The following is a 27,931-nucleotide window of genomic DNA, read 5'->3' on the forward strand; positions in this document are numbered from 1 at the left end:
ACACTCTTACGTACACCGAGTGTCAGCCAGGTCCAGGCAGGGTGACAAGAACTTTACCACGCAGACTTTATATCTGGTAAGCACTCTAACCCCATTCATCTCGCTCTTCTCTGCACTACCACACACACACACACACACACACACACACACACACACTCACACACCCACACACACACAGGAACATAGAGCAAAATATTCTGAATGGTCAGGGGCAGTCATTGCCTTCCCCAGCCTGTCCCAGCCACTGCCTGGAAATCTGCCTGCTGTCTAGAGCTCCATTCCCAGAGCCCATCCTACAGTCTCCAGGGCCCTGGGCCTGGTAGGAGCTACTGGGCTCTAATCTGGGGCAGAGGCCTCTAGCTGGAGCTCTGGGGTGATCACCCCTCTCCCAGGGCAGACTACTCGCCTACATTTAATGCACGCAGGCACCACGTGGCCCGTGGCTCTCAGAGCTCCCCGCAGGACCATGAGGACATTTCTCACCCCCGCTCACGCGGTCTCCGTCTCTGGAAAACCCTTCCCTTCCCTTGATCTCCTTTGGGAAATTCTTCCTGTTGAAGGAATAAATCCTCCTTGCTTTCAATATGACACCATCCCTAGACAAACAATCTTCTTTCAAAGTGCATTCCACTTGTCAAGATATTTTTCAACAGGGCCTTCAACTCATGGGGCTTCTCTTTCCACTTTGGTAAAAGAGGCCAAGCAACTCATGGGTCTCTCTCAGCATCCTTGCATCCTTCACATCCCCCACCTCATGACCCCAGGGAAAGATCCAAGAGAATAAGAGAGAAATCGGGGACTGAGGAAAGCTGCACCTCTAGGTCTGTGCAAGCAGGATGCAGCCTGCTATGAGTCCAACAATCTCCAGGCCCAGCTGCCCCAGGAGAGAGTCCTCAGACCAGCGGAGCTGACCTCCCATCTCCCAGGGGGCATCTGGCCATTCTGTGCCGTCTCACACCACAGGGACCCTCCAGATAGATACGGCAGCATCAGTGAGACAAGGTCTCTCGCTCCATGCTTCACAAGTGACACGTTCTCAGTCCCCCGCTTCCTAGAGAAGGTTCAGTTTGGCAGAAACCCATGTGCCCCAGACAAGTTGCCCCCCACATACCTCCTCCGTTCTCGGCAGTTTCCTGGGACTCTTCATTTTCCAGATGTTTCCTCTTTTGTCGCTGTTCCATCGTACCAACTAGAAGTCTCCCTTAGAAGATGCCTCAAGAGATGTCCAACTCCTCCTCTTCCCTACAGGTTGGCCCTTCTTGGCTCTTGGGCAATCCGTTGAAATGATTCTATACAAATAAAAATGGTCAAGTCTCCTAAATGGCTGAAAAACTTGTACCACTTAGTGAACCAGCAGTACTGCCTAGTGCTCACCAGGGCTGTTATGTTTGCAAGGTTGCCAGGCACACAGTGGAATTCTGTGACCTCAGTGATGACATCAGAGCATTCGGTGGACCTAGGTTGAGCACAGTGTCTGCAGTAGCACAGGCCCCATTTTCAAGAACAATTCCTTTTTCCCAGCCGAAGCTTTCCCGTGAAAGGGAAAGGTTCATACCATATCTATTATAAATTGTATCATACCATGTCTATTATAAAATTCACATTTTGATTGGAGATCTTTTAAAGTCTTTTCTAGAGAGATTTAATATGAATATTTTAAATGGTCTCCAGTTTCCCTGTGGATTATTGACATTTTAAACTCTGCACTTCAATTTTCCCTCAATACGTGTAATTTTGTCACGGCTCTTTCTGTACTTAAAGATGAGGAACTATATAATTGATTTCTTCATTTTTTCCCCATCTCTTTCCAAGGTACTGCATTTGATTGTGTCTTGCGACTGAGTGAAAAATGCTAGTCCTTGAGTCAGGACTTTGGGCCCTTTAGCAAGTAACTCAACCTATCTGGGCTTCAGCTTCTGTATGTGCGATCAAGAGGCTTGGACTAGCTGACTTTTCAAATGCTGTGTTTCTTTGATTCACTCTCACTTACTGATCTGCTCCTTAAGAAGAGGGTCTGTTCTCATAAAGTAACAACAGTCTTTTCCTAACCTTGGGTTGGGCGGAGTTTATCTGTTCGTACTCAGTTTGTTAGTTATATTGCCTTCTACGTATGCTTAGCTCTAAATAATTTATATGGCTCTTGTGACAATTTTTAGATCTTCTTTTTTTCTTATTTTTCTTTTACAGATTCTAATTTGTTATCGCCAGTGTAGAGGAGCCTGATTGACTTTTAAAATTTATTGATCTTGTATGTGTGTGCCTTGTTGAACCGTCTTATTAGTTCCTGCTAGTTTATCTGTGGGTTCTTTTGGGTCTCCTAGATAAATGAGCATATTAAATGTAAATAATGTGTTCTTTGGATAAAGTTTATTTTCTTGCATCTCTCTATATAGAAGCAATATGTTGAATTGATTTAAATATTTAAATACTTACATACCTGTTATCACAATCTAACATTCTTTATCTTATTTTCTTGCAATCAATATTATGTTTTCAAGATTTATCCACGTGAATCCATATAGATCTAGGTCTTTGATTTTTGACTGTTTGATATTATTTGATCACATGCATATAGCATCATTTATTTTCCATTCAAGCATTATTGGACAATTGGATTGTTTCCCTCCCTTCTCTAGAACAAACAACATTTCCTAGAATATCCCTGAAGATGTCTGATAGTCGAGAAGGGTCAGGCTGCCCGAAGGATTGCTACTTGCTTTTAGCCACCTTCCAACAGGCCGTCTCCAGCCAGCAATTTGAAGCACAGCTGAAATGAGAACTGCCCCAAATGTGAAGATCTTAGGAGCTTCCTAGAAGGTGGGAGGTTCATGATAGGCATCCTGCTGGGATCCCAGGGGAGTCTGAGCTGGCCTGAAGCTCATCTTCCTCCTCCACCTCTCAAGAGAAATGTGGAGGAAAGAAGACTTCAAAAACTGTGAGCAGGCAGAGGGAGAGATATTGGGGGCCGAAGCTGTAACTGAGGTCTTGGAGTGGGCTGTGAGCACGCAGAGCCTCTAGAGAGCCAGGCTCAGCCTTCTGAGAACTTCTCCCCTAAGGCTGCTCATAATTCACGTGATACCAGCCATATAGAGCCGACTTGGCCCACACTGTCACAGAAAGCCTTATCAGAATCTCTTCTTCTTCATACACTCTTGTGTCTGTTACTTGGTTATTGCCTTTGGTACTCCACTGATGTGAACCACAGTCGCCAGGGGATGGAGGACACTAGTGACCCATCTTGCTCTGTGGCCTCCGTCCACAGCTTGAGGGTAAGGGAAGAGGCCAAATGAAGGTCAAGAAGGAACGATGGAGTTTGAAGAGAAGACCTGAGTTAAGGGTGTCTTCTCAAGTCTTGATGACTGAAATGTAGCTCCAGTACCTGAAGTCCTGCTTGTTCTCAAGGCTGACCACGGGGCTGGGTGCACTCAGTGAAGGAACCGTATACACTTAGTATTTCCTTGCTTGCTCACACTTGCCCTCCTCTGATACACCCTCTACAAGACTGATCTTCCCCTGAAACAACTTTCTACCTGCCACTGTCATCTCATGAACATTTGCTTCCCCTTCCTAGTGTCCCCCTAGAATGCCATTGCAGCCAATTCATAATTTGATAATCATGCTGCTTAGCATATTCTCAGCAACTTCTGATAAATTTTATTCACTTTATTCCATAGTCTTCACCCATCAATAATCTTCCTTAACTTCCTAGCTGCAGGTTAACCCATTCGGATTCACTTCTTTTTCTTTCTCTTCTTTGGCAAATCCTTTCTATCTTTTAAGGTCTTTTTCTTGTCTCTCTACCATCCTGCCTTCCTGAACTTCTTTTTTTTCCATTTAAGTAACCTTTCAATCTCCTTCCCCAGTTTCCTCATAATCATTGAGAGTTTATTCCTCACACGTTAGACAGTGGTTTATGAATGGCCAGGCATAACGGACTCAGAATGAGTTGGCACCCCCGAGGTACCTGTCTTGCTGGGGAGCCACAGGTGAAGGGCTGGCTGCTGGACACATGTTTGCATGGAGTCAGGCTGAGTGGCCTCAGGGTGCTTGCCCTGCACTTGTGTGTGTTTCTCCCTAGTTGGTTTCCTTGTCCAGCCTCCTGTGACCTCCCTCCATCCAGCCCAGGGAATCCTTCTCATCACAGGGGTAGGATGTTTGTCTCAATTTCCATCACATCCTTACCCAAAGGTTGGTTGTGAGTTGTTCCCATTCCAAAGACCTTTCCTCTTTGAAGAGAAAAGAGAAAATCTTTTCTCTCCTTTCTTCTCACTTCACTTCTGCTCTATTATCTCCTCCGTCCAGAATGGCCCACTCACTCACATGGGTGTAGATCCGAAGATGGCAAGAACTGCCAGCAATTCTGAGATAATAATACGGATGGATCAGGAAAACTTGAAAACCTTTATCCCGCCACATTAAAAAAAATTGCACTTCCAGTGTATTCAGAGTCTCAGTGTAGAAACACAAATGATAGAGAAATTGAATGACACTCAAGTTTTTCTTTCCTCCTTTCCTGATTTATTCTAATCCTCCATGCTAACATGATGAACTATTTGTTAGGTAAAGTTTCAGACATTTTCTACCCATGCACACTTTTCTTCTTTTCACATAAGAGTGTGAACTAGGTCACTTTCAACATGCTGTGATTCTGTGATTCACTGTCTCCCACCGAGTCATCCACTGATAAAGTCATCTGTTTCACGGAGAACTATTTCCAATAGCTAATAGCCAATGTCTGTGGAGTGCTTACTCTGTGTCCGTTTCTTGTAACTACTTTACAGATCTTTTGTACAACGTACCCATGGACCAGGTACAATTATGACCCCCAAGTGACAGATAAGTGCAGATAAGTACAAATACATACAGAGGCCAAGTGACTTGCCGAAGACACTGGAGCAAATCAAAATCCATGCCTCTGTAATCATTTTGCTCTATGGCCTCTGTCTGGGAGGCTTGATGATTTGGCAACTAAAACCTTAAATAGCATGTTCCATTTTTATACCTGTGACACAAGCGTGGGGCTGTGATATGGGGTAACTAACCTGACTACTTTTGAAAACCCTTATGCACCTGGATGAAAGTAAGCCAGGGACTGCAAGCTATAGATTTAAGGTTTCCTACCAACTTTTAAAAATAGCTTCTTGAATGCAATTTACGTAGTGTCAAGTCTAGGATGTAGTCCAAATAGTAACAGAAAAATGGAGATATGTAGAAAAATACTTAAAGTTGACAAGTATTGGGAGTGTAGTATTTTGGGGGCCAGTGTGTAGACCACAGGAAAACTTGCTGTTTCCATCCCAAAGGGAAGAGCCCTACGTTGCAACTGCCAAGGTCCCTGGGGCAGCAAGTGTGCTCACTGCTTAGTAAAGAAGCATCCTCAGTTTGATAGAATCATATGGGAGCCTTACATTTGGTTAGCAGTTCTACATTCTTGATGTAATAATATTTTCAGGGTGTGGGAGGGTATCAAGCTCTGAAAATACCCTTGGAGAGATTTGCTTATTAAGTTTGGCTTTTTCAATCTCCCTACTACTTCTTGACTAAACACCAGGCGGTTTCCTTCACTTTTCAGAACCATGTTGTTTTTCCCTTGTCTAATGAACTTTGAAATATTTTGGATGAGCTATTAAGTTTGGGAGAAAATAAACATCTCTTTAAAATAAGGAAGATAATAACAATGACAAGTAGAAAAAGCTCTAAAACAGAGAATATCCTCCATTCTAGCCAATGACTGGGAGTGGAAGGTGCGTGCTCGCTGTCCAGGACGTAGAAATAAAAGCTGAGGAGGCGCTGAGGCGTCTCCTGGATCTCTATGAACCTCCATCATTTCTGAAGGGTAGGGTTGACAGATAAAATAGAGGCTGTTTAGTTAAATATGAATGTCAGAAAAACAACAAGTATATTTTTAAGATAAGTATGCCCCAAATAGTTCATAGGATCTACTTATACTAAAAATAATGACTTATTATTCATGTGAAGTTCAAGTTTAACTGGGTATCCTGTACTTTTATTGACTAAATCTGACAGCCCTACTGATGATCCACAATGGAGGCAGTTGAGGAGCGGTACATGCTGGCTCTCGGACAGTCAGAACTGGCTTCAGCAGATCCAGGTACAGTATGAAATTCTTTTTGGATGTAGCTCAGAAGCCATGGCCAGCCCTTGACTGCAAGTACTGCCTCGGGTTTCCCTGAGGTGGGGTAAACCGTCCTCTGAATGGCCTTTTGGTAAGTCTGGAAGACCATATCCAAGGGGAGCCCCAAAGTCAGTTTCATCCTCACAACCATGTTTCCAATTCCTGGAATTGGCTGCATGTGACTCACAAGAGCTGAGGAGGTTTGTGGAAATTGGGAGTGTCATAGCTTGAACCCTTTGTAGGTAAAGTTTTGCTGTTGTGAGAGTTTTAACAGGAGCAATGTGAAAGACTCCAGGTCCCCAGGTAGATAGAAATAATCCTGTTCTACCTGTGTGTATGTGACAAGTCTCTAATAGTTCAGAGAGCAAGTATCTGGTCTTAGAAAGACTGATCCAAGCTTGGATGTTTCTGGTGACAAGGCAAGGTCCTGAGTTTCAAGTTCACCTTTTATGGTTGAGGAGACAATAAGGTGGTCAGAAGGGAAATCATGGAGGAGACCTTGGCTTCATCCATTGTGCAGGCTTGTATATGTGGTTCTATGTAGATTGTGTTTCAAAGGTGGAGCTTGTTTACAACTATGAACATTCTCCGATGTGCTTTTTGGACCTTCATTCCCAGAGCGAGAGCAGTGCCGAGGCTCTAGAGATGCCATGGATATTCTGAGCTGTCAGTGGCATTTCCCAGGTACTGTTGCCTTGTGCCGCTCCTTGAAATGTCCAAAGGGATTATCATCTCTCTTGTGGCGGGTCCTAGCATTGTGAAAGGAAGCTGCTGCACCTGGCTCAGAGGATTTCGGATGTGGTGGGAGGAGTAGTAGTACTACGACTATAAATTGTATCACAGCATATCTATTCCATCTTGAGAGTGGGGTTGGGGGGTTATGAAGGGGGGCTTTTATTGTACTTTTATACATTGTACCCTTGAAACTAATTCAATTTTTTTAAATTAATTAATTTATTTTGGGCTGCATTGGGTCTTTGTTGTTGCTAGCGGGCATTCTCTAGTTGCAGTGAGCCGGGGCTCCTCTTGGCTGTGGTGCACGGGCTTCTCATTGCAGTGGCTTGTCTTGTTGCGGAGCATGGGCTCTAGGCACGCAGGCTTCCGTAGTCGTGGCACGTGGGCTCGGTTGATGTGGCACACGGGCTCTAGAGCGCAGGCTCAGTAGTTGTGGCGCGCGGGCTTAGTTACTCCGTGGCACGTGGGATCTTCCCAGACCAGGGCTCGAACCCATGTCCCCTGCATTCGCAGGCATATTCTTAACTACTGCTCCACCAGGGAAGCCCAATAATTCAGTTTTTTATAAAGAGAAGATTCCTAATATTATTCCAAAATTTTAAAAATATATAGTTGGATAACACTATGAAAAATTAACTGATATATTCTTTTATTATTTCTCTTTGCTCCCTGGATCTTTTTCCCCATCCAGTCAGCTAGGCACTCTGAGTTCACTGCATTAGGAAGGTAAAGACTCAGCAGAAATGAGGGAGAAAAAAAGAAAATTCTCAGCTTTGGAATGTTCACAACGGAGGCCACAGTAAAACAGGTGAGAATTCTGTGAACAAAAAATAAATGTCGTCTCAAATGCAAAAAAGTATTCTCTGCACTGGGAGGCAGGAGAGGGAGGGAGGGAAGGACTGAAGGAGAGAGATCAGTGTGGCCAGGGACATGGAGACTGTGCTTGAGGACGATAGGCCCAGGAAGAGAATCAGAATCTGGAGAAGGTTCAGCCTGCACGTGATCATTGCCTCCAGCCAGCACCCTCATCTCAGACGTTGGGAAATTCAGAGAGAGAGTGGGAGTACGTCAGGAGGGCCACGCGCAGAGTCTGTGTGGCAGGGGTTGTGGCCGTTCCCTATTTGTGAGGAGTCCCCAGCAATTTGCAGGCCTCTTCTGGAAAATGCTGGCGGACGTCTCTAGTGCTTATGTGAAAGCTTGTTCACAAACCTTGAAAGATACAGATGTAGCTGACAGATAGATGCATAGATAGAAAAATGTCATTAAATCAAAGCTCCAGGAAAGGTTTGGAAAATGCCCTTTATTGCATAGGACGCTTCTATTGTCATATGATGTTAGACTGAGTGCCGGTCCCTTCATCCTCCTTCAGACCACGGCATTCTGTCTGCTACTCTCCCGAGGGTCCTTTCTTCTCCCTGGAAGGGATAAAGCAAATGAGGTAGAACAGGAAGAGACAAGAAGCACTCCAAGCTCTGCTGGTCAGGGTTACCCTCCAGCATTGCCTTAATGCTCAGAGCCACACACACCACAGTGAGCTTGGCTCCAGATCAACTACCACGCCACGAAGGTTCTGGAACATTTCCATATCTCGGGGGACCTCATTTCCACCTGACTCTCTTTCCTATTCCCCTTTGTCACAGAAGGCTAGGTACAGTGGTCAGGGTGAGATCTCGGCTCAGGCCCAAGGCTCTCAGACCTCAAAGTTCTGGTCCTGCAAGGGCCCCTGTCCTCTCTTGAGACCACTCCTGGCTCTCTCTGCCGAGAAGGAGCTGCTGGCAGTACGTCCTCTAAGAGTTGAGGTCCATCGTGCAGACCCTGAGAAAACTCCTAGGAAAAGGCTCCACCTTCTTGTTTACGTCAACAGAGGTCAATGCCTTTGTTAGTGCTGGGTGTGTCCCATTTGATGCAACTGCAGAGCCATTAGGTCAACCAGCACATGTGTGCGGCCCCTTCCCTTAGACTCCTCTGGGCCCTCGTGACATAGGCTCAGAAGACTGCCAGCCTCCAGCCTTACCTCTTCCAAGGGACGGCCACACCGTCTTCCAGGATCTTCTGTCCCATGAATCTCAGTTGCTGTTTGGAACTCAAAGGAGAGAAAAGACCCTGCCTGCGGGGTCTCTTTGGGCTGGGGCCTTCCCCCGTGGGCTGCTCTCCCTCATTCTCCTTTTCTTCTTGCTTCTTTTCATCCTCCTCCTCCTCCTCCTCCTCCTCCTCCTCCTCCTCCTCCTCAGGGGTGCTCTCGGATTCCACATTGCCCATCCACTGGGCCATGTTGAGATGAAAGACACGGCAGCTGAAGCCCTGCAGGTCGCCGAACTTCACGTGCTGCTGGAGGATGTCCAAGGTGGGGAGGACCCGGCAGCAGGCCATGCACCTGAAGCCCGTCTCCATGGTCAGCATCCAGTCCGCTGTCTTGGCGCTGGGTCTCTCCTCGACGGCAGGTGGCCCTGATGGGCTGCCTGGCTCTGCTCTTTCCTCATACTCTTTCTCCTCCCCAGTGGGCTCACTGTCAGACAGGAGGCTTTCGGTGGACACATCAGAAGAGGGGTCAGTGGCTACTGCACACACATCCTCAAGAAGGGTCACTTCTTCTATCGTCAGCTGCTTTTCAGGCAACTCCAAGGGTTTCTTTGTCTTCCAGGAGACAGTGACACCCTTGTTCATTTGTACCTGCATGTAGTATATTTTCATGCCCCTTTCCTCTTTGTCTGGGTGCAGATAGTTCTTACAGGGTGAAGAGGGTGAGGAGGAGACACAGTGTGATGGGGAAGCGGTCTCTCCTTCTTCCTGATCCTGGGCTAGGGGTGGTCTAGGCTGGGCACTGTCTCGATGAAATCTCCGGATTCCTGAAAAAGGAAATGAAAATCATAATAACATGCATGGGCCATGCCGGAAGCTGAGGGAGCAGGTGTGATAGACGAGAGAGGGACATTGGCACGACATAGCTATGTCGTGAGCTTGGTGTCTGTTGGCCGTAGGACGGAGTGGTGTATCTGGTGTCATCTGTGGGCTTTTCATGTGCGTGGGGGGGATACTGGAGCGGTGTCTGTATACAGGGGTGTGGAGTATGGTGGTGAGGGCTGTAGTATGTGAGGGATGCGGCTGGATGCGTGTACGACGAGGAGTGTGAGTTTGGGAATATCAGTGGTGCATTCCTTGTGGAATGGGGCTGTGGTGCAGGAGAGTACTGTGGAGCACGTGCTTGGGGTTGATGTGCACTGAGAAGGGCTGTGCCTGGAGGGCGCGTGTATGTGTGAGCTGTGTGCACCTGAGCTGGATGGTCCTGCTCTCAGGCTGGAGGTGTATGATGCAGAACTCTGTCCTTCTCTGGAAGCAAAGGCAAAGACAAAGCCTACATTTTCCTCTGAAGATGCTTAATCTGGTCCCTCTTCCCTCCACCTCAAGCCCAGACCTTTCCGGCCCCTGCTCCTTGACTTCCCCACCATGGTAGTAGCAGTATTCACACACACACACCCAGACTCAGCTGGCATCCACGCCCTCGGAACAGCTCAGCCATCCTGCCCAGGCTCCTCCACAGAGCCCTCATCACCTCTGATGACCCTGGGTTTCCTCTCAGCCTCCCTGGGATCTGTGTGCCTCCTGCCTCACAGCCAAGCACCCCCTCACCTGAGGAGCCCCGCGCCCTTACCAGCGTAGCTGAGCTTGTGCAGAGTAGAAGTACAGAAGAAGTATTTAGAGGCAGAGGAGACCTCCCCTGCCCCTGGGCTGCAGCCTTGGGCCACCACAGTGAATCCAAGCCGAGGGGGATCCTCTTGTGACTTCGAGAGTCCTGAGGGAGGAATGAAAGGCTCAGGGTGGGTTCATCAGTCCTCTGTCCACAAATATTTACTGAGTGTGTGACACGTGTCAGGTGCAGTGAATACACACAGTTGAGAGTGTGGTTCCCAGTCGATCCTCCAGGATTTAATTCCAATCATTACTTATTCTCTCACTGTCTAGTTGGTAATGTAGGCCTCGGTGGTGACTGTGAGTGTGTGGGAAGAGTGAGTGATGTGTATCAGTTAAGTCTGTGGTAAGTGTGGGGTTGGCATGGGGAGCACAGTGCAGACGTGTCTATCTGTGTCTGTGGCCTTTGTGTGCATGGTTTCTGTTCACAAGTCAGGAATTCTGGGACATGTAACTTTTCCTCATTACATGGTGTGGCTTGTATTTATGGTGCGTGTTCATTCATTCATTCACCAAGATTCAGTAAGCAGCTACTCCTGTGTATCCGGCACTCTTGCATTGTTGTAGTCTTTGGTAACGCTGCACATTCTAGTAGGGGAAGACACACACTAAACAAAACTACAATAAATATATAATACATCAGCTGGTGGTAAGTATATAAGGGTTGCCAGACTTAGCGAACAAGAATACAAGGCACCCAGTTAAATTTCAGTTTCAGATAAACCCAGAATAATTTTTTAGTGTAAGTATTCCCATGCAGTATTTGGCCTGACTTAGTTTTAGTGTAAGTAGGGCCCATACAATATGTGGGACATACGGATACTGAAAACTTACTTGTTGTTTATCTGGAATTCAAATTGAACTGGATAGCCCATATTTTCTCTGGCAATCCTGACATGGGTTACTGAGACTGTGGTTTACTGTGGTTTGTACAAAGCGGGTCTGGCATTACTCAAGAATGTGTTATAAGTGTGGTGTGTATGACACGTGACTGGTTCTTATAGAGGTATTTAGAGATGGCTGAAGTTAGCTGTGTTTGTGCAAGAGTTGAGGAGATACATGTATATATAGTGTGTGTGTGTGTGTGTCCTATATATATAGTGTGTGTGTCTATATACATATCTCATCTCCAGCGTTTGGTGTTGGAGGAGAGGATTGTGATACAGGTGGGTTGTATGAGAACGTAGTATAGGAGGGATGCGTGTATATACCTCCATGTGCTGTGTGTGGTTTAGTAAGGAAGTTATATGTGGGGTGTGTGATATTTTTGCTGTATCAGAGTGTACATGGGTGTATGAGTTACTGTCTCATAAAACACCCCTAACAAGAATTCTGTATACACTCTTACGTACACCGAGTGTCAGCCAGGTCCAGGCAGGGTGACAAGAACTTTACCACGCAGACTTTATATCTGGTAAGCACTCTAACCCCATTCATCTCGCTCTTCTCTGCACTACCGCACACACACACACACACACACACACACACACACACTCACACACCCACACACACACAGGAACATAGAGCAAAATATTCTGAATGGTCAGGGGCAGTCATTGCCTTCCCCAGCCTGTCCCAGCCACTGCCTGGAAATCTGCCTGCTGTCTAGAGCTCCATTCCCAGGGCCCATCCTACAGTCTCCAGGGCCCTGGGCCTGGTAGGAGCTACTGGGCTCTAATATGGGGCAGAGGCCTCTAGCTGGAGCTCTGGGGTGATCACCCCTCTCCCAGGGCAGACTACTCGCCTACATTTAATGCACACAGGCACCACGTGGCCCGTGGCTCTCAGAGCTCCCCGCAGGACCATGAGGACATTTCTCACCCCCGCTCACGCGGTCTCAGTCTCTGGAAAACCCTTCCCTTCCCTTGATCTCCTTTGGGAAATTCTTCCTGTTGAAGGAATAAATCCTCCTTGCTTTCAATATGACACCATCCCTAGACAAACAATCTTCTTTCAAAGTGCATTCCACTTGTCAAGATATTTTTCAACAGGGCCTTCAACTCATGGGGCTTCTCTTTCCACTTTGGTAAAAGAGGCCAAGCAACTCATGGGTCTCTCTCAGCATCCTTGCATCCTTCACATCCCCCACCTCATGACCCCAGGGAAAGATCCAAGAGAATAAGAGAGAAATCGGGGACTGAGAAAAGCTGCACCTCTAGGTCTGTGCAAGCAGGATGCAGCCTGCTATGAGTCCGACAAAGCTCCAGGCCCGGCTGCCCCAGGAGAGAGGCCTCAGACCAGCGGAGCTGACCTCCCATCTCCCAGGGGGCATCTGGCCATTCTGTGCCGTCTCACACCACAGGGACCCTCCAGATAGATACGGCAGCATCAGTGAGACAAGGTCTCTCGCTCCATGCTTCACAAGTGACACGTTCTCAGTCCCCCGCTTCCTAGAGAAGGTTCAGTTTGGCAGAAACCCATGTGCCCCAGACAAGTTGCCCCCCACATACCTCCTCCGTTCTCGGCAGTTTCCTGGGACTCTTCATTTTCCAGATGTTTCCTCTTTTGTCGCCGTTCCATCGTACCAACTAGAAGTCTCCCTTAGAAGATGCCTCAAGAGATGTCCAACTCCTCCTCTTCCCTACAGGTTGGCCCTTCTTGGCTCTTGGGCAATCCGTTGAAATGATTCTATACAAATAAAAATGGTCAAGTCTCCTAAATGGCTGAAAAACTTGTACCACTTAGTGAACCAGCAGTACTGCCTAGTGCTCACCAGGGCTGTTATGTTTGCAAGGTTGCCAGGCACACAGTGGAATTCTGTGACCTCAGTGATGACATCAGAGCATTCGGTGGACCTAGGTTGAGCACAGTGTCTGCAGTAGCACAGGCCCCATTTTCAAGAACAATTCCTTTTTCCCAGCCGAAGCTTTCCCGTGAAAGGGAAAGGTTCATACCATATCTATTATAAATTGTATCATACCATGTCTATTATAAAATTCACATTTTGATTGGAGATCTTTTAAAGTCTTTTCTAGAGAGATTTAATATGAATATTTTAAATGGTCTCCAGTTTCCCTGTGGATTATTGACATTTTAAACTCTGCACTTCAATTTTCCCTCAATACGTGTAATTTTGTCACGGCTCTTTCTGTACTTAAAGATGAGGAACTATATAATTGATTTCTTCATTTTTTCCCCATCTCTTTCCAAGGTACTGCATTTGATTGTGTCTTGCGACTGAGTGAAAAATGCTAGTCCTTGAGTCAGGACTTTGGGCCCTTTAGCAAGTAACTCAACCTATCTGGGCTTCAGCTTCTGTATGTGCGATCAAGAGGCTTGGACTAGCTGACTTTTCAAATGCTGTGTTTCTTTGATTCACTCTCACTTACTGATCTGCTCCTTAAGAAGAGGGTCTGTTCTCATAAAGTAACAACAGTCTTTTCCTAACCTTGGGTTGGGCGGAGTTTATCTGTTCGTACTCAGTTTGTTAGTTATATTGCCTTCTACGTATGCTTAGCTCTAAATAATTTATATGGCTCTTGTGACAATTTTTAGATCTTCTTTTTTTCTTATTTTTCTTTTACAGATTCTAATTTGTTATCGCCAGTGTAGAGGAGCCTGATTGACTTTTAAAATTTATTGATCTTGTATGTGTGTGCCTTGTTGAACCGTCTTATTAGTTCCTGCTAGTTTATCTGTGGGTTCTTTTGGGTCTCCTAGATAAATGAGCATATTAAATGTAAATAATGTGTTCTTTGGATAAAGTTTATTTTCTTGCATCTCTCTATATAGAAGCAATATGTTGAATTGATTTAAATATTTAAATACTTACATACCTGTTATCACAATCTAACATTCTTTATCTTATTTTCTTGCAATCAATATTATGTTTTCAAGATTTATCCACGTGAATCCATATAGATCTAGGTCTTTGATTTTTGACTGTTTGATATTATTTGATCACATGCATATAGCATCATTTATTTTCCATTCAAGCATTATTGGACAATTGGATTGTTTCCCTCCCTTCTCTAGAACAAACAACATTTCCTAGAATATCCCTGAAGATGTCTGATAGTCGAGAAGGGTCAGGCTGCCCGAAGGATTGCTACTTGCTTTTAGCCACCTTCCAACAGGCCGTCTCCAGCCAGCAATTTGAAGCACAGCTGAAATGAGAACTGCCCCAAATGTGAAGATCTTAGGAGCTTCCTAGAAGGTGGGAGGTTAATGATAGGCATCCTGCTGGGATCCCAGGGGAGTCTGAGCTGGCCTGAAGCTCATCTTCCTCCTCCACCTCTCAAGAGAAATGTGGAGGAAAGAAGATTTCAAAAACTGTGAGCAGGCAGAGGGAGAGATATTGGGGGCCGAAGCTGTAACTGAGGTCTTGGAGTGGGCTGTGAGCACGCAGAGCCTCTAGAGAGCCAGGCTCAGCCTTCTGAGAACTTCTCCCCTAAGGCTGCTCATAATTCACGTGATACCAGCCATATAGAGCCGACTTGGCCCACACTGTCACAGAAAGCCTTATCAGAATCTCTTCTTCTTCATACACTCTTGTGTCTGTTACTTGGTTATTGCCTTTGGTACTCCACTGATGTGAACCACAGTCGCCAGGGGATGGAGGACACTAGTGACCCATCTTGCTCTGTGGCCTCCGTCCACAGCTTGAGGGTAAGGGAAGAGGCCAAATGAAGGTCAAGAAGGAAAGATGGAGTTTGAAGAGAAGACCTGAGTTAAGGGTGTCTTCTCAAGTCTTGATGACTGAAATGTAGCTCCAGTACCTGAAGTCCTGCTTGTTCTCAAGGCTGACCACGGGGCTGGGTGCACTCAGTGAAGGAACCGTATACACTTAGTATTTCCTTGCTTGCTCACACTTGCCCTCCTCTGATACACCCTCTGCAAGACTGATCTTCCCCTGAAACAACTTTCTACCTGCCACTGTCATCTCATGAACATTTGCTTCCCCTTCCTAGTGTCCCCCTAGAATGCCATTGCAGCCAATTCATAATTTGATAATCATGCTGCTTAGCATATTCTCAGCAACTTCTGATAAATTTTATTCACTTTATTCCATAGTCTTCACCCATCAATAATCTTCCTTAACTTCCTAGCTGCAGGTTAACCCATTCGGATTCATTTCTTTTTCTTTCTCTTCTTTGGCAAATCCTTTCTATCTTTTAAGGTCTTTTTCTTGTCTCTCTACCATCCTGCCTTCCTGAACTTCTTTTTTTTCCATTTAAGTAACCTTTCAATCTCCTTCCCCAGTTTCCTCATAAACATTGAGAGTTTATTCCTCACACGTTAGACAGTGGTTTATGAATGGCCAGGCATAACGGACTCAGAATGAGTTGGCACCCCCGAGGTACCTGTCTTGCTGGGGAGCCACAGGTGAAGGGCTGGCTGCTGGACACATGTTTGCATGGAGTCAGGCTGAGTGGCCTCAGGGTGCTTGCCCTGCACTTGTGTGTGTTTCTCCCTAGTTGGTTTCCTTGTCCAGCCTCCTGTGACCTCCCTCCATCCAGCCCAGGGAATCCTTTTCATCACAGGGGTAGGATGTTTGTCTCATTTTCCATCACATCCTTTCCCCAAAGTTTGGTTGTGAGTTGTTCCCATTCCAAAGACCTTTCCTCTTTGAAGAGAAAAGAGAAAATCTTTTCTCTCCTTTCCTCTCACTTCACTTCTGCTCTATTATCTCCTCCGTCCAGAATGGCCCACTGACTCACATGGGTGAAGATCCGAAGATGGCAAGAACTGCCAGCAATTCTGAGATAATAATACGGATGGATCAGGAAAACTTGAAAACCTTTATCCCGCCACATTAATAAAATTGCACTTCCAGTGTATTCAGAGTCTCAGTGTAGAAACACAAATGATAGAGAAATTGAATGACACTCAAGTTTTTCTTTCCTCCTTTCCTGATTTATTCTAATCCTCCATGCTAACATGATGAACTATTTGTTAGGTAAAGTTTCAGACATTTTCTACCCATGCACACTTTTCTTCTTTTCACATAAGAGTGTGAACTAGGTCACTTTCAACATGCTGTGATTCTGTGATTCACTGTCTCCCACCGAGTCATCCACTGATAAAGTCATCTGTTTCACGGAGAACTATTTCCAATAGCTAATAGCCAATGTCTGTGGAGTGCTTACTCTGTGTCGGTTTCTTGTAACTACTTTACAGATCATTTGTACAACGTACCCATGGACCAGGTACAATTATGACCCCCAAGTGACAGATAAGTGCAGATAAGTACAAATACATACAGAGGCCAAGTGACTTGCCCAAGACACTGGAGCAAATCAAAATCCATGCCTCTGTAATCATTTTGCTCTATTGCCTCTGTCTGGGAGGCTTGATGATTTGGCAACTAAAACCTTAAATAGCATGTTCCATTTTTATATCTGTGACACAAGCGTGGGGCTGTGATATGGGGTAACTAACCTGACTACTTTTGAAAACCCTTATGCACCTGGATGAAAGTAAGCCAGGGACTGCAAGCTATAGATTTAAGGTTTCCTACCAACTTTTAAAAATAGCTTCTTGAATGCAATTTACGTAGTGTCAAGTCTAGGATGTAGTCCAAATAGTAACAGAAAAATGGAGATATGTAGAAAAATACTTAAAGTTGACAAGTATTGGGAGTGTAGTATTTTGGGGGCCAGTGTGTAGACCACAGGAAAACTTGCTGTTTCCATCCCAAAGGGAAGAGCCCTACGTTGCAACTGCCAAGGTCCCTGGGGCAGCAAGTGTGCTCACTGCTTAGTAAAGAAGCATCCTCAGTTTGATAGAATCATATGGGAGCCTTACATTTGGTTAGCAGTTCTACATTCTTGATGTAATAATATTTTCAGGGTGTGGGAGGGTATCAAGCTCTGAAAATACCCTTGGAGAGATTTGCTTATTAAGTTTGGCTTTTTCAATCTCCCTACTACTTCTTGACTAAACACCAGGCGGTTTCCTTCACTTTTCAGAACCATGTTGTTTTTTCCCTTGTCTAATGAACTTTGAAATATTTTGGATGAGCTATTAAGTTTGGGAGAAAATAAACATCTCTTTAAAATAAGGAAGATAATAACAATGACAAGTAGAAAAAGCTCTAAAACAGAGAATATCCTCCATTCTAGCCAATGACTGGGAGTGGAAGGTGCGTGCTCGCTGTCCAGGACGTAGAAATAAAAGCTGAGGAGGCGCTGAGGCGTCTCCTGGATCTCTATGAGCCTCCATCATTTCTGAAGGGTAGGGTTGACAGATAAAATAGAGGCTGTTTAGTTAAATATGAATGTCAGAAAAACAACAAGTATATTTTTAAGATAAGTATGCCCCAAATAGTTCATAGGATCTACTTATACTAAAAATAATGAGTTATTATTCATGTGAAGTTCAAGTTTAACTGGGTATCCTGTACTTTTATTTACTAAATCTGACAGCCCTACTGATGATCCACAATGGAGGCAGTTGAGGAGCGGTACATGCTGGCTCTCGGACAGTCAGAAATGGCTTCAGCAGATCCAGGTACAGTATGAAATTCTTTTTGGATGTAGCTCAGAAGCCATGGCCAGCCCTTGACTGCAAGTACTGCCTCGGGTTTCCCTGAGGTGGGGTAAACCTTCCTCTTAATGGCCTTTTGGTAAGTCTGGAAGACCATATCCAAGGGGAGCCCCAAAGTCAGTTTCATCCTCACAACCATGTTTCCAATTCCTGGAATTGGCTGCATGTGACTCACAAGAGCTGAGGAGGTTTGTGGAAATTGGGAGTGTCATAGCTTGAACCCTTTGTAGGTAAAGTTTTGCTGTTGTGAGAGTTTTAACAGGAGCAATGTGAAAGACTCCAGGTCCCCAGGTAGATAGAAATAATCCTGTTCTACCTGTGTGTATGTGACAAGTCTCTAATAGTTCAGAGAGCAAGTATCTGGTCTTAGAAAGACTGATCCAAGCTTGGATGTTTCTGGCGACAAGGCAAGGTCCTGAGTTTCAAGTTCACCTTTTATGGTTGAGGAGACAATAAGGTGGTCAGAAGGGAAATCATGGAGGAGACCTTGGCTTCATCCATTGTGCAGGCTTGTATATGTGGTTCTATGTAGATTGTGTTTCAAAGGTGGAGCTTGTTTACAACTATGAACATTCTCCGATGTGCTTTTTGGACCTTCATTCCCAGAGCGAGAGCAGTGCCGAGGCTCTAGAGATGCCATGGATATTCTGAGCTCTCAGTGGCATTTCCCAGGTACTGTTGCCTTGTGCCGCTCCTTGAAATGTCCAAAGGGATTATCATCTGTCTTGTGGCGGGTCCTAGCATTGTGAAAGGAAGCTGCTGCACCTGGCTCAGAGGATTTCGGATGTGGTGGGAGGAGTAGTAGTACTACGACTATAAATTGTATCACAGCATATCTATTCCATCTTGAGAGTGGGGTTGGGGGGTTATGAAGGGGGGCTTTTATTGTACTTTTATACATTGTACCCTTGAAACTAATTCAATTTTTTAAAATTAATTAATTTATTTTGGGCTGCATTGGGTCTTTGTTGTTGCTAGCGGGCATTCTCTAGTTGCAGTGAGCCGGGGCTCCTCTTGGCTGTGGTGCACGGGCTTCTCATTGCAGTGGCTTGTCTTGTTGCGGAGCATGGGCTCTAGGCACGCAGGCTTCCGTAGTCGTGGCACGTGGGCTCGGTTGATGTGGCACACGGGCTCTAGAGCGCAGGCTCAGTAGTTGTGGCGCGCGGGTTTAGTTAATCCGTGGCACGTGGGGTCTTCCCAGACCAGGGCTCGAACCCATGTCCCCTTCATTCGCAGGCATATTCTTAACTACTGCTCCACCAGGGAAGCCCAATAATTCAGTTTTTTATAAAGAGAAGATTCCTAATATTATTCCAAAATTTTAAAAATATATAGTTGGATAACACTATGAAAAATTAACTGATATATTCTTTTATTATTTCTCTTTGCTCCCTGGATCTTTTTCCCCATCCAGTCAGCTAGGCACTCTGAGTTCACTGCATTAGGAAGGTAAAGACTCAGCAGAAATGAGGGAGAAAAAAAGAAAATTCTCAGCTTTGGAATGTTCACAACGGAGGCCACAGTAAAACAGGTGAGAATTCTGTGAACAAAAAATAAATGTCGTCTCAAATGCAAAAAAGTATTCTCTGCACTGGGAGGCAGGAGAGGGAGGGAGGGAAGGACTGAAGGAGAGAGATCAGTGTGGCCAGGGACATGGAGACTGTGCTTGAGGACGATAGGCCCAGGAAGAGAATCAGAATCTGGAGAAGGTTCAGCCTGCACGTGATCATTGCCTCCAGCCAGCACCCTCATCTCAGACGTTGGGAAATTCAGAGAGAGAGTGGGAGTACGTCAGGAGGGCCACGCGCAGAGTCTGTGTGGCAGGGGTTGTGGCCTTTCCCTATTTGTGAGGAGTCCCCAGCAATTTGCAGGCCTCTTCTGGAAAATGCTGGCGGACGTCTCTAGTGCTTATGTGAAAGCTTGTTCACAAACCTTGAAAGATACAGATGTAGCTGACAGATAGATGCATAGATAGAAAAATGTCATTAAATCAAAGCTCCAGGAAAGGTTTGGAAAATGCCCTTTATTGCATAGGACGCTTCTATTGTCATATGATGTTAGACTGAGTGCCGGTCCCTTCATCCTCCTTCAGACCACGGCATTCTGTCTGCTACTCTCCCGAGGGTCCTTTCTTCTCCCTGGAAGGGATAAAGCAAATGAGGTAGAACAGGAAGAGACAAGAAGCACTCCAAGCTCTGCTGGTCAGGGTTACCCTCCAGCATTGCCTTAATGCTCAGAGCCACACACACCACAGTGAGCTTGGCTCCAGATCAACTACCACGCCACGAAGGTTCTGGAACATTTCCATATCTCGGGCGACCTCATTTCCACGTGACTCTTTCCTATTCCCCATTGTCACAGAAGGCTAGGTACAGTGGTCAGTGTGAGATCTCGGCTCAGGCCCAAGGCTCTCAGACCTCAAAGTTCTGGTCCTGCAAGGGCCCCTGTCCTCTCTTGAGACCACTCCTGGCTCTCTCTGCCGAGAAGGAGCTGCTGGCAGTACGTCCTCTAAGAGTTGAGGTCCATCGTGCAGACCCTGAGAAAACTCCTAGGAAAAGGCTCCACCTTCTTGTTTACGTCAACAGAGGTCAATGCCTTTGTTAGTGCTGGGTGTGTCCCATTTGATGCAACTGCAGAGCCATTAGGTCAACCAGCACATGTGTGCGGCCCCTTCCCTTAGACTCCTCTGGGCCCTCGTGACCTAGGCTCAGAAGACTGCCAGCCTCAAGCCTTACCTCTTCCAAGGGACGGCCACACCGTCTTCCAGGATCTTCTGTCCCATGAATCTCAGTTGCTGTTTGGAACTCAAAGGAGAGAAAAGACCCTGCCTGCGGGGTCTCTTTGGGCTGGGGCCTTCCCCCGTGGGCTGCTCTCCCTCATTCTCCTTTTCTTCTTGCTTCTCTTCCTCCTCCTCCTCCTCCTCCTCCTCCTCCTCCTCCTCCTCAGGGGTGCTCTCGGATTCCACATTGCCCATCCACTGGGCCATGTTGAGATGAAAGACACGGCAGCTGAAGCCCTGCAGGACGCCGAACTTCACGTGCTGCTGGAGGATCTCCAAGGTGGGGAAGACCCGGCAGCAAGCCATGCACCTGAAGCTAGTCTCCATGGTCAGCATCCAGTCCGCTGTCTTGGCGCTGGGTCTCTCCTCGACAGCAGGTGGCCTTGATGGGCTGCCTGGCTCTGCCCTTTCCTCATACTCTTTCTCCTCCCCAGTGGGCTCACTGTCAGACAGGAGGCTTTTGGTGGACACATCAGAAGAGGGGTCAGTGGCTACTGCGCACACATCCTCAGGAAGGGTCACTTCTTCTATCGTCAGCTGCTTTTCAGGCAACCCCAAGGGTTTCTTTGTCTTCCAGGAGACAGCGACACCCTTGTTCACTTGTACCTGCATGTAGTATATTTTCATGCCCCTTTCCTCTTTGTCTGGGTGCAGATAGTTCTTACAGGGTGAAGAGGGTGAGGAGGAGACACAGTGTGATGGGGAAGCGGTCTCTCCTTCTTCCTGATCCTGGGCTAGGGGTGGTCTAGGCTGGGCAGTGTCTCGATGAAATCTCCGGATTCCTGAAAAAGGAAATGAAAATCATAATAACATGCATGGGCCATGCCGGAAGCTGAGGGAGCAGGTGTGGTAGACGAGAGAGGGACATTGGCACGACATAGCTATGTCGTGAGCTTGGTGTCTGTTGGCCGTAGGACGGAGTGGTGTATCGGGTGTCATCTGTGGGCTTTTAATGTGCGTGGGGGGGATACTGGAGCGGTGTCTGTATACAGGGCTGTGGAGTATGGTGGTGAGGGCTGTAGTATGTGAGGGATGTGGCTGGATGCGTGTACGACGAGGAGTGTGAGTTTGGGAATATCGGTGGTGCATTCCTTGTGGAATGGGGCTGTGGTGCAGGAGAGTACTGTGGAGCACGTGCTTGGGGTTGATGTGCACTGAGAAGGGCTGTGCCTGGAGGGCGCGTGTATGTGTGAGCTGTGTACACCTGAGCTGGATGGTCCTGCTCTCAGGCTGGAGGTGTATAATGCAGAACTCTGTCCTTCTCTGGAAGCAAAGGCAAAGACAAAGCCTACATTTTCCTCTGAAGATGCTTAATCTGGTCCCTCTTCCCTCCACCTCAAGCCCAGACCTTTCCGGCCCCTGCTCCTTGACTTCCCCACCATGGTAGTAGCAGTATTCACACACACACTCCCAGACTCAGCTGGCATCCATGCCCTCGGAACAGCTCAGGCATCCTGCCCAGGCTCCTCCACAGAGCCCTCATCACCTCTGATGACCCTGGGTTTCCTCTCAGCCTCCCTGGGATCTCTGTGCCTCCTGCCTCACAGCCAAGCACCCCCTCACCTGAGGAGCCCCGCGCCCTTACCAGCGTAGCTGAGCTTGCGCAGAGTAGAAGTACAGAAGAAGTATTTAGAGGCAGAGGAGACCTCCCCTGCCCCTGGGCTGCAGCCTTGGGCCACCACAGTGAATCCAAGCCGAGGGGGATCCTCTTGTGACTTCGAGATTCCTGAGGGAGGAATGAAAGGCTCAGGGTGGGTTCATCAGTCCTCTGTCCACAGATATTTACTGAGTGTGTGACACGTGTCAGGTGCAGTGGATACACACAGTTGAGAGTGTGGTTCCCAGTGGATCCTCCAGGATTGAATTCCAATCAATACTTATTCTCTCACTGTCTAGTTGGTAATGTAGGCCTCGGTGGTGACTGTGAGTGTGTGGGAAGAGTGAGTGATGTGTATCAGTTAAGTCTGTGGTAAGTGTGGGGTTGGCATGGGGAGCACAGTGCAGACGTGTCTATCTGTGTCTGTGGCCTTTGTGTGCATTTTTTCTGTTCACAAGTCAGGAATTCTGGGACATGTAACTTTTCCTCATTACATGGTGTGGCTTGTATTTTTGGTGCGTGTTCATTCATTCATTCACCAAGATTCAGTAAGCAGCTACTCCTGTGTATCCGGCACTCTTGCATTGTTGTAGCTTTGGTAACGCTGCACATTCTAGTAGGGGAAGACACACACTAAACAAAACTACAATAAATATATAATACATCAGCTGGTGGTAAGTATATAAGGGTTGCCAGACTTAGCGAACAAGAATACAAGGCACCCAGTTAAATTTCAGTTTCAGATAAACCCAGAATAATTTTTTAGTGTAAGTATTCCCATGCAGTATTTGGCCTGACTTAGTTTTAGTGTAAGTAGGGCCCATACAATATGTGGGACATACGGATACTGAAAACTTACCTGTTGTTTATCTGGAATTCAAATTGAACTGGATAGCCCATATTTTCTCTGGCAATCCTGACATGGGTTACTGAGACTGTGGTTTCCTGTGGTTTGTACAAAGCGGGTCTGGCATTACTCAAGAATGTGTTATAAGGGTGGTGTGTATGACACGTGACTGGTTCTTACAGAGGTATTTAGAGATGGCTGAAGTTAGCTGTGCTTGTGCAAGAGTTGAGGAGATACATGTATATATAGTGTGTGTGTGTGTGTGTCCTATATATATAGTATGTGTGTCTATATACATATCTCATCTCCAGAGTTTGGTGTTGGAGGAGAGGACTGTGATACAGGTGGGTTGTATGAGAACGTAGTATAGGAGGGATGCGTGTATATACCTCCATGTGCTGTGTGTGGTTTAATAAGGAAGTTATATGTGGGGTGTGTGATATTTTTGCTGTATCAGAGTGTACATGGGTGTATGAGTTACTGTCTCCTAAAACACCCCTAACAAGAATTCTGTATACACTCCTAGGTACGCCGAGTGTCAGCCAGCTCCAGGCAGGGTGACAAGAACTTTACCACACAGATGTTATATCTGGTAAGCACTCTACCCCCATTCATCTCGCTCTTCTCTGCACTACCACACACACACACGCACACACACACACACACACTCACTCTCTCACACACACACACACAGGAACATAGAGCAAAATATTCTGAATTGTCAGGGGCAGTCATTGCCTTCCCCAGCCTGTCCCAGCCACTGCCTGGAAATCTGCCTGCTGTCTAGAGCTCCATTCCCAGGGCCCATCCTACAGTCTCCAGGGCCCTGGGCCTGGTAGGAGCTACTGGGCTCTAATCTGGGGCAGAGGCCTCTAGCTGGAGCTCTGGGGTGACCACCCCTCTCCCAGGGCAAGCTACTCGCCTACATTTAATGCACGCAGGCACCACGTGGCCCGTGGCTCTCAGAGCTCCCCGCAGGACCCTGAGGACATTTCTCACCCCCGCTCACGCGGTCTCAGTCTCTGGAAAACCCTTCCCTTCCCTTGATCTCCTTTGGGAAATTCTTCCTGTTGAAGGAATAAATCCTCCTTGCTTTCAATATGACACCATCCCTAGACAAACAATCTTCTTTCAAAGTGCATTCCACTTGTCAAGATATTTTTCAACAGGGCCTTCAACTCATGGGGCTTCTCTTTCCACTTTGGTAAAAGAGGCCAAGCAACTCATGGGTCTCTCTCAGCATCCTTGCATCCTTCACATCCCCCACCTCATGACCCCAGGGAAAGATCCAAGAGAATAAGAGAGAAATCGGGGACTGAGAAAAGCTGCACCTCTAGGTCTGTGCAAGCAGGATGCAGCCTGCTATGAGTCCGACAAAGCTCCAGGCCCGGCTGCCCCAGGAGAGAGTCCTCAGACCAGCGGAGCTGACCTCCCATCTCCCAGGGGGCATCTGGCCATTCTGTGCCGTCTCACACCACAGGGACCCTCCAGATAGATACGGCAGCATCAGTGAGACAAGGTCTCTCGCTCCATGCTTCACAAGTGACACGTTCTCAGTCCCCCGCTTCCTAGAGAAGGTTCAGTTTGGCAGAAACCCATGTGCCCCAGACAAGTTGCCCCCCACATACCTCCTCCGTTCTCGGCAGTTTCCTGGGACTCTTCATTTTCCAGATGTTTCCTCTTTTGTCGCCGTTCCATCGTACCAACTAGAAGTCTCCCTTAGAAGATGCCTCAAGAGATGTCCAACTCCTCCTCTTCCCTACAGGTTGGCCCTTCTTGGCTCTTGGGCAATCCGTTGAAATGATTCTATACAAATAAAAATGGTCAAGTCTCCTAAATGGCTGAAAAACTTGTACCACTTAGTGAACCAGCAGTACTGCCTAGTGCTCACCAGGGCTGTTATGTTTGCAAGGTTGCCAGGCACACAGTGGAATTCTGTGACCTCAGTGATGACATCAGAGCATTCGGTGGACCTAGGTTGAGCACAGTGTCTGCAGTAGCACACGCCCCATTTTCAAGAACAATTCCTTTTTCCCAGCCGAAGCTTTCCCGTGAAAGGGAAAGGTTCATACCATATCTATTATAAATTGTATCATACCATGTCTATTATAAAATTCACATTTTGATTGGAGATCTTTTAAAGTCTTTTCTAGAGAGATTTAATATGAATATTTTAAATGGTCTCCAGTTTCCCTGTGGATTATTGACATTTTAAACTCTGCACTTCAATTTTCCCTCAATACGTGTAATTTTGTCACGGCTCTTTCTGTACTTAAAGATGAGGAACTATATAATTGATTTCTTCATTTTTTCCCCATCTCTTTCCAAGGTACTGCATTTGATTGTGTCTTGCGACTGAGTGAAAAATGCTAGTCCTTGAGTCAGGACTTTGGGCCCTTTAGCAAGTAACTCAACCTATCTGGGCTTCAGCTTCTGTATGTGCGATCAAGAGGCTTGGACTAGCTGACTTTTCAAATGCTGTGTTTCTTTGATTCACTCTCACTTACTGATCTGCTCCTTAAGAAGAGGGTCTGTTCTCATAAAGTAACAACAGTCTTTTCCTAACCTTGGGTTGGGCGGAGTTTATCTGTTCGTACTCAGTTTGTTAGTTATATTGCCTTCTACGTATGCTTAGCTCTAAATAATTTATATGGCTCTTGTGACAATTTTTAGATCTTCTTTTTTTCTTATTTTTCTTTTACAGATTCTAATTTGTTATCGCCAGTGTAGAGGAGCCTGATTGACTTTTAAAATTTATTGATCTTGTATGTGTGTGCCTTGTTGAACCGTCTTATTAGTTCCTGCTAGTTTATCTGTGGGTTCTTTTGGGTCTCCTAGATAAATGAGCATATTAAATGTAAATAATGTGTTCTTTGGATAAAGTTTATTTTCTTGCATCTCTCTATATAGAAGCAATATGTTGAATTGATTTAAATATTTAAATACTTACATACCTGTTATCACAATCTAACATTCTTTATCTTATTTTCTTGCAATCAATATTATGTTTTCAAGATTTATCCACGTGAATCCATATAGATCTAGGTCTTTGATTTTTGACTGTTTGATATTATTTGATCACATGCATATAGCATCATTTATTTTCCATTCAAGCATTATTGGACAATTGGATTGTTTCCCTCCCTTCTCTAGAACAAACAACATTTCCTAGAATATCCCTGAAGATGTCTGATAGTCGAGAAGGGTCAGGCTGCCCGAAGGATTGCTACTTGCTTTTAGCCACCTTCCAACAGGCCGTCTCCAGCCAGCAATTTGAAGCACAGCTGAAATGAGAACTGCCCCAAATGTGAAGATCTTAGGAGCTTCCTAGAAGGTGGGAGGTTAATGATAGGCATCCTGCTGGGATCCCAGGGGAGTCTGAGCTGGCCTGAAGCTCATCTTCCTCCTCCACCTCTCAAGAGAAATGTGGAGGAAAGAAGACTTCAAAAACTGTGAGCAGGCAGAGGGAGAGATATTGGGGGCCGAAGCTGTAACTGAGGTCTTGGAGTGGGCTGTGAGCACGCAGAGCCTCTAGAGAGCCAGGCTCAGCCTTCTGAGAACTTCTCCCCTAAGGCTGCTCATAATTCACGTGATACCAGCCATATAGAGCCGACTTGGCCCACACTGTCACAGAAAGCCTTATCAGAATCTCTTCTTCTTCATACACTCTTGTGTCTGTTACTTGGCTATTGCCTTTGGTACTCCACTGATGTGAACCACAGTCGCCAGGGGATGGAGGACACTAGTGACCCATCTTGCTCTGTGGCCTCCGTCCACAGCTTGAGGGTAAGGGAAGAGGCCAAATGAAGGTCAAGAAGGAACGATGGAGTTTGAAGAGAAGACCTGAGTTAAGGGTGTCTTCTCAAGTCTTGATGACTGAAATGTAGCTCCAGTACCTGAAGTCCTGCTTGTTCTCAAGGCTGACCACGGGGCTGGGTGCACTCAGTGAAGGAACCGTATACACTTAGTATTTCCTTGCTTGCTCACACTTGCCCTCCTCTGATACACCCTCTACAAGACTGATCTTCCCCTGAAACAACTTTCTACCTGCCACTGTCATCTCATGAACATTTGCTTCCCCTTCCTAGTGTCCCCCTAGAATGCCATTGCAGCCAATTCATAATTTGATAATCATGCTGCTTAGCATATTCTCAGCAACTTCTGATAAATTTTATTCACTTTATTCCATAGTCTTCACCCATCAATAATCTTCCTTAACTTCCTAGCTGCAGGTTAACCCATTCGGATTCATTTCTTTTTCTTTCTCTTCTTTGGCAAATCCTTTCTATCTTTTAAGGTCTTTTTCTTGTCTCTCTACCATCCTGCCTTCCTGAACTTCTTTTTTTTCCATTTAAGTAACCTTTCAATCTCCTTCCCCAGTTTCCTCATAAACATTGAGAGTTTATTCCTCACACGTTAGACAGTGGTTTATGAATGGCCAGGCATAACGGACTCAGAATGAGTTGGCACCCCCGAGGTACCTGTCTTGCTGGGGAGCCACAGGTGAAGGGCTGGCTGCTGGACACATGTTTGCATGGAGTCAGGCTGAGTGGCCTCAGGGTGTTTGCCCTGCACTTGTGTGTGTTTCTCCCTAGTTGGTTTCCTTGTCCAGCCACCTGTGACCTCCCTCCATCCAGCCCAGGGAATCCTTCTCATCACAGG

General features: G+C 46.3%; 1 protein-coding gene across 1 annotated transcript in view; it reads right to left on the minus strand.

Annotated features, from left to right (window-relative positions):
- Positions 1-846: 846 nt before the first annotated feature.
- Positions 847-27,931, minus strand: part of LOC309811219 (protein FAM170A-like) — a gene marked incomplete at both ends in the record, with an annotated part of 223,821 nt that continues 196,736 nt past the window's right edge. The window contains 2 exons of the mRNA XM_082633807.1: positions 847-874; positions 20,875-21,086. Of these exons, the coding sequence (XP_082489933.1) occupies positions 847-874; positions 20,875-21,086 (240 nt within the window). The remainder of the gene's footprint in view (positions 875-20,874; positions 21,087-27,931) is intronic.

Source organism: Mesoplodon mirus (assembly GCF_964341445.2).
Source record: "Mesoplodon mirus genome assembly, chromosome: 10".
NCBI classification, from domain to species: domain Eukaryota; kingdom Metazoa; phylum Chordata; class Mammalia; order Artiodactyla; family Ziphiidae; genus Mesoplodon; species Mesoplodon mirus.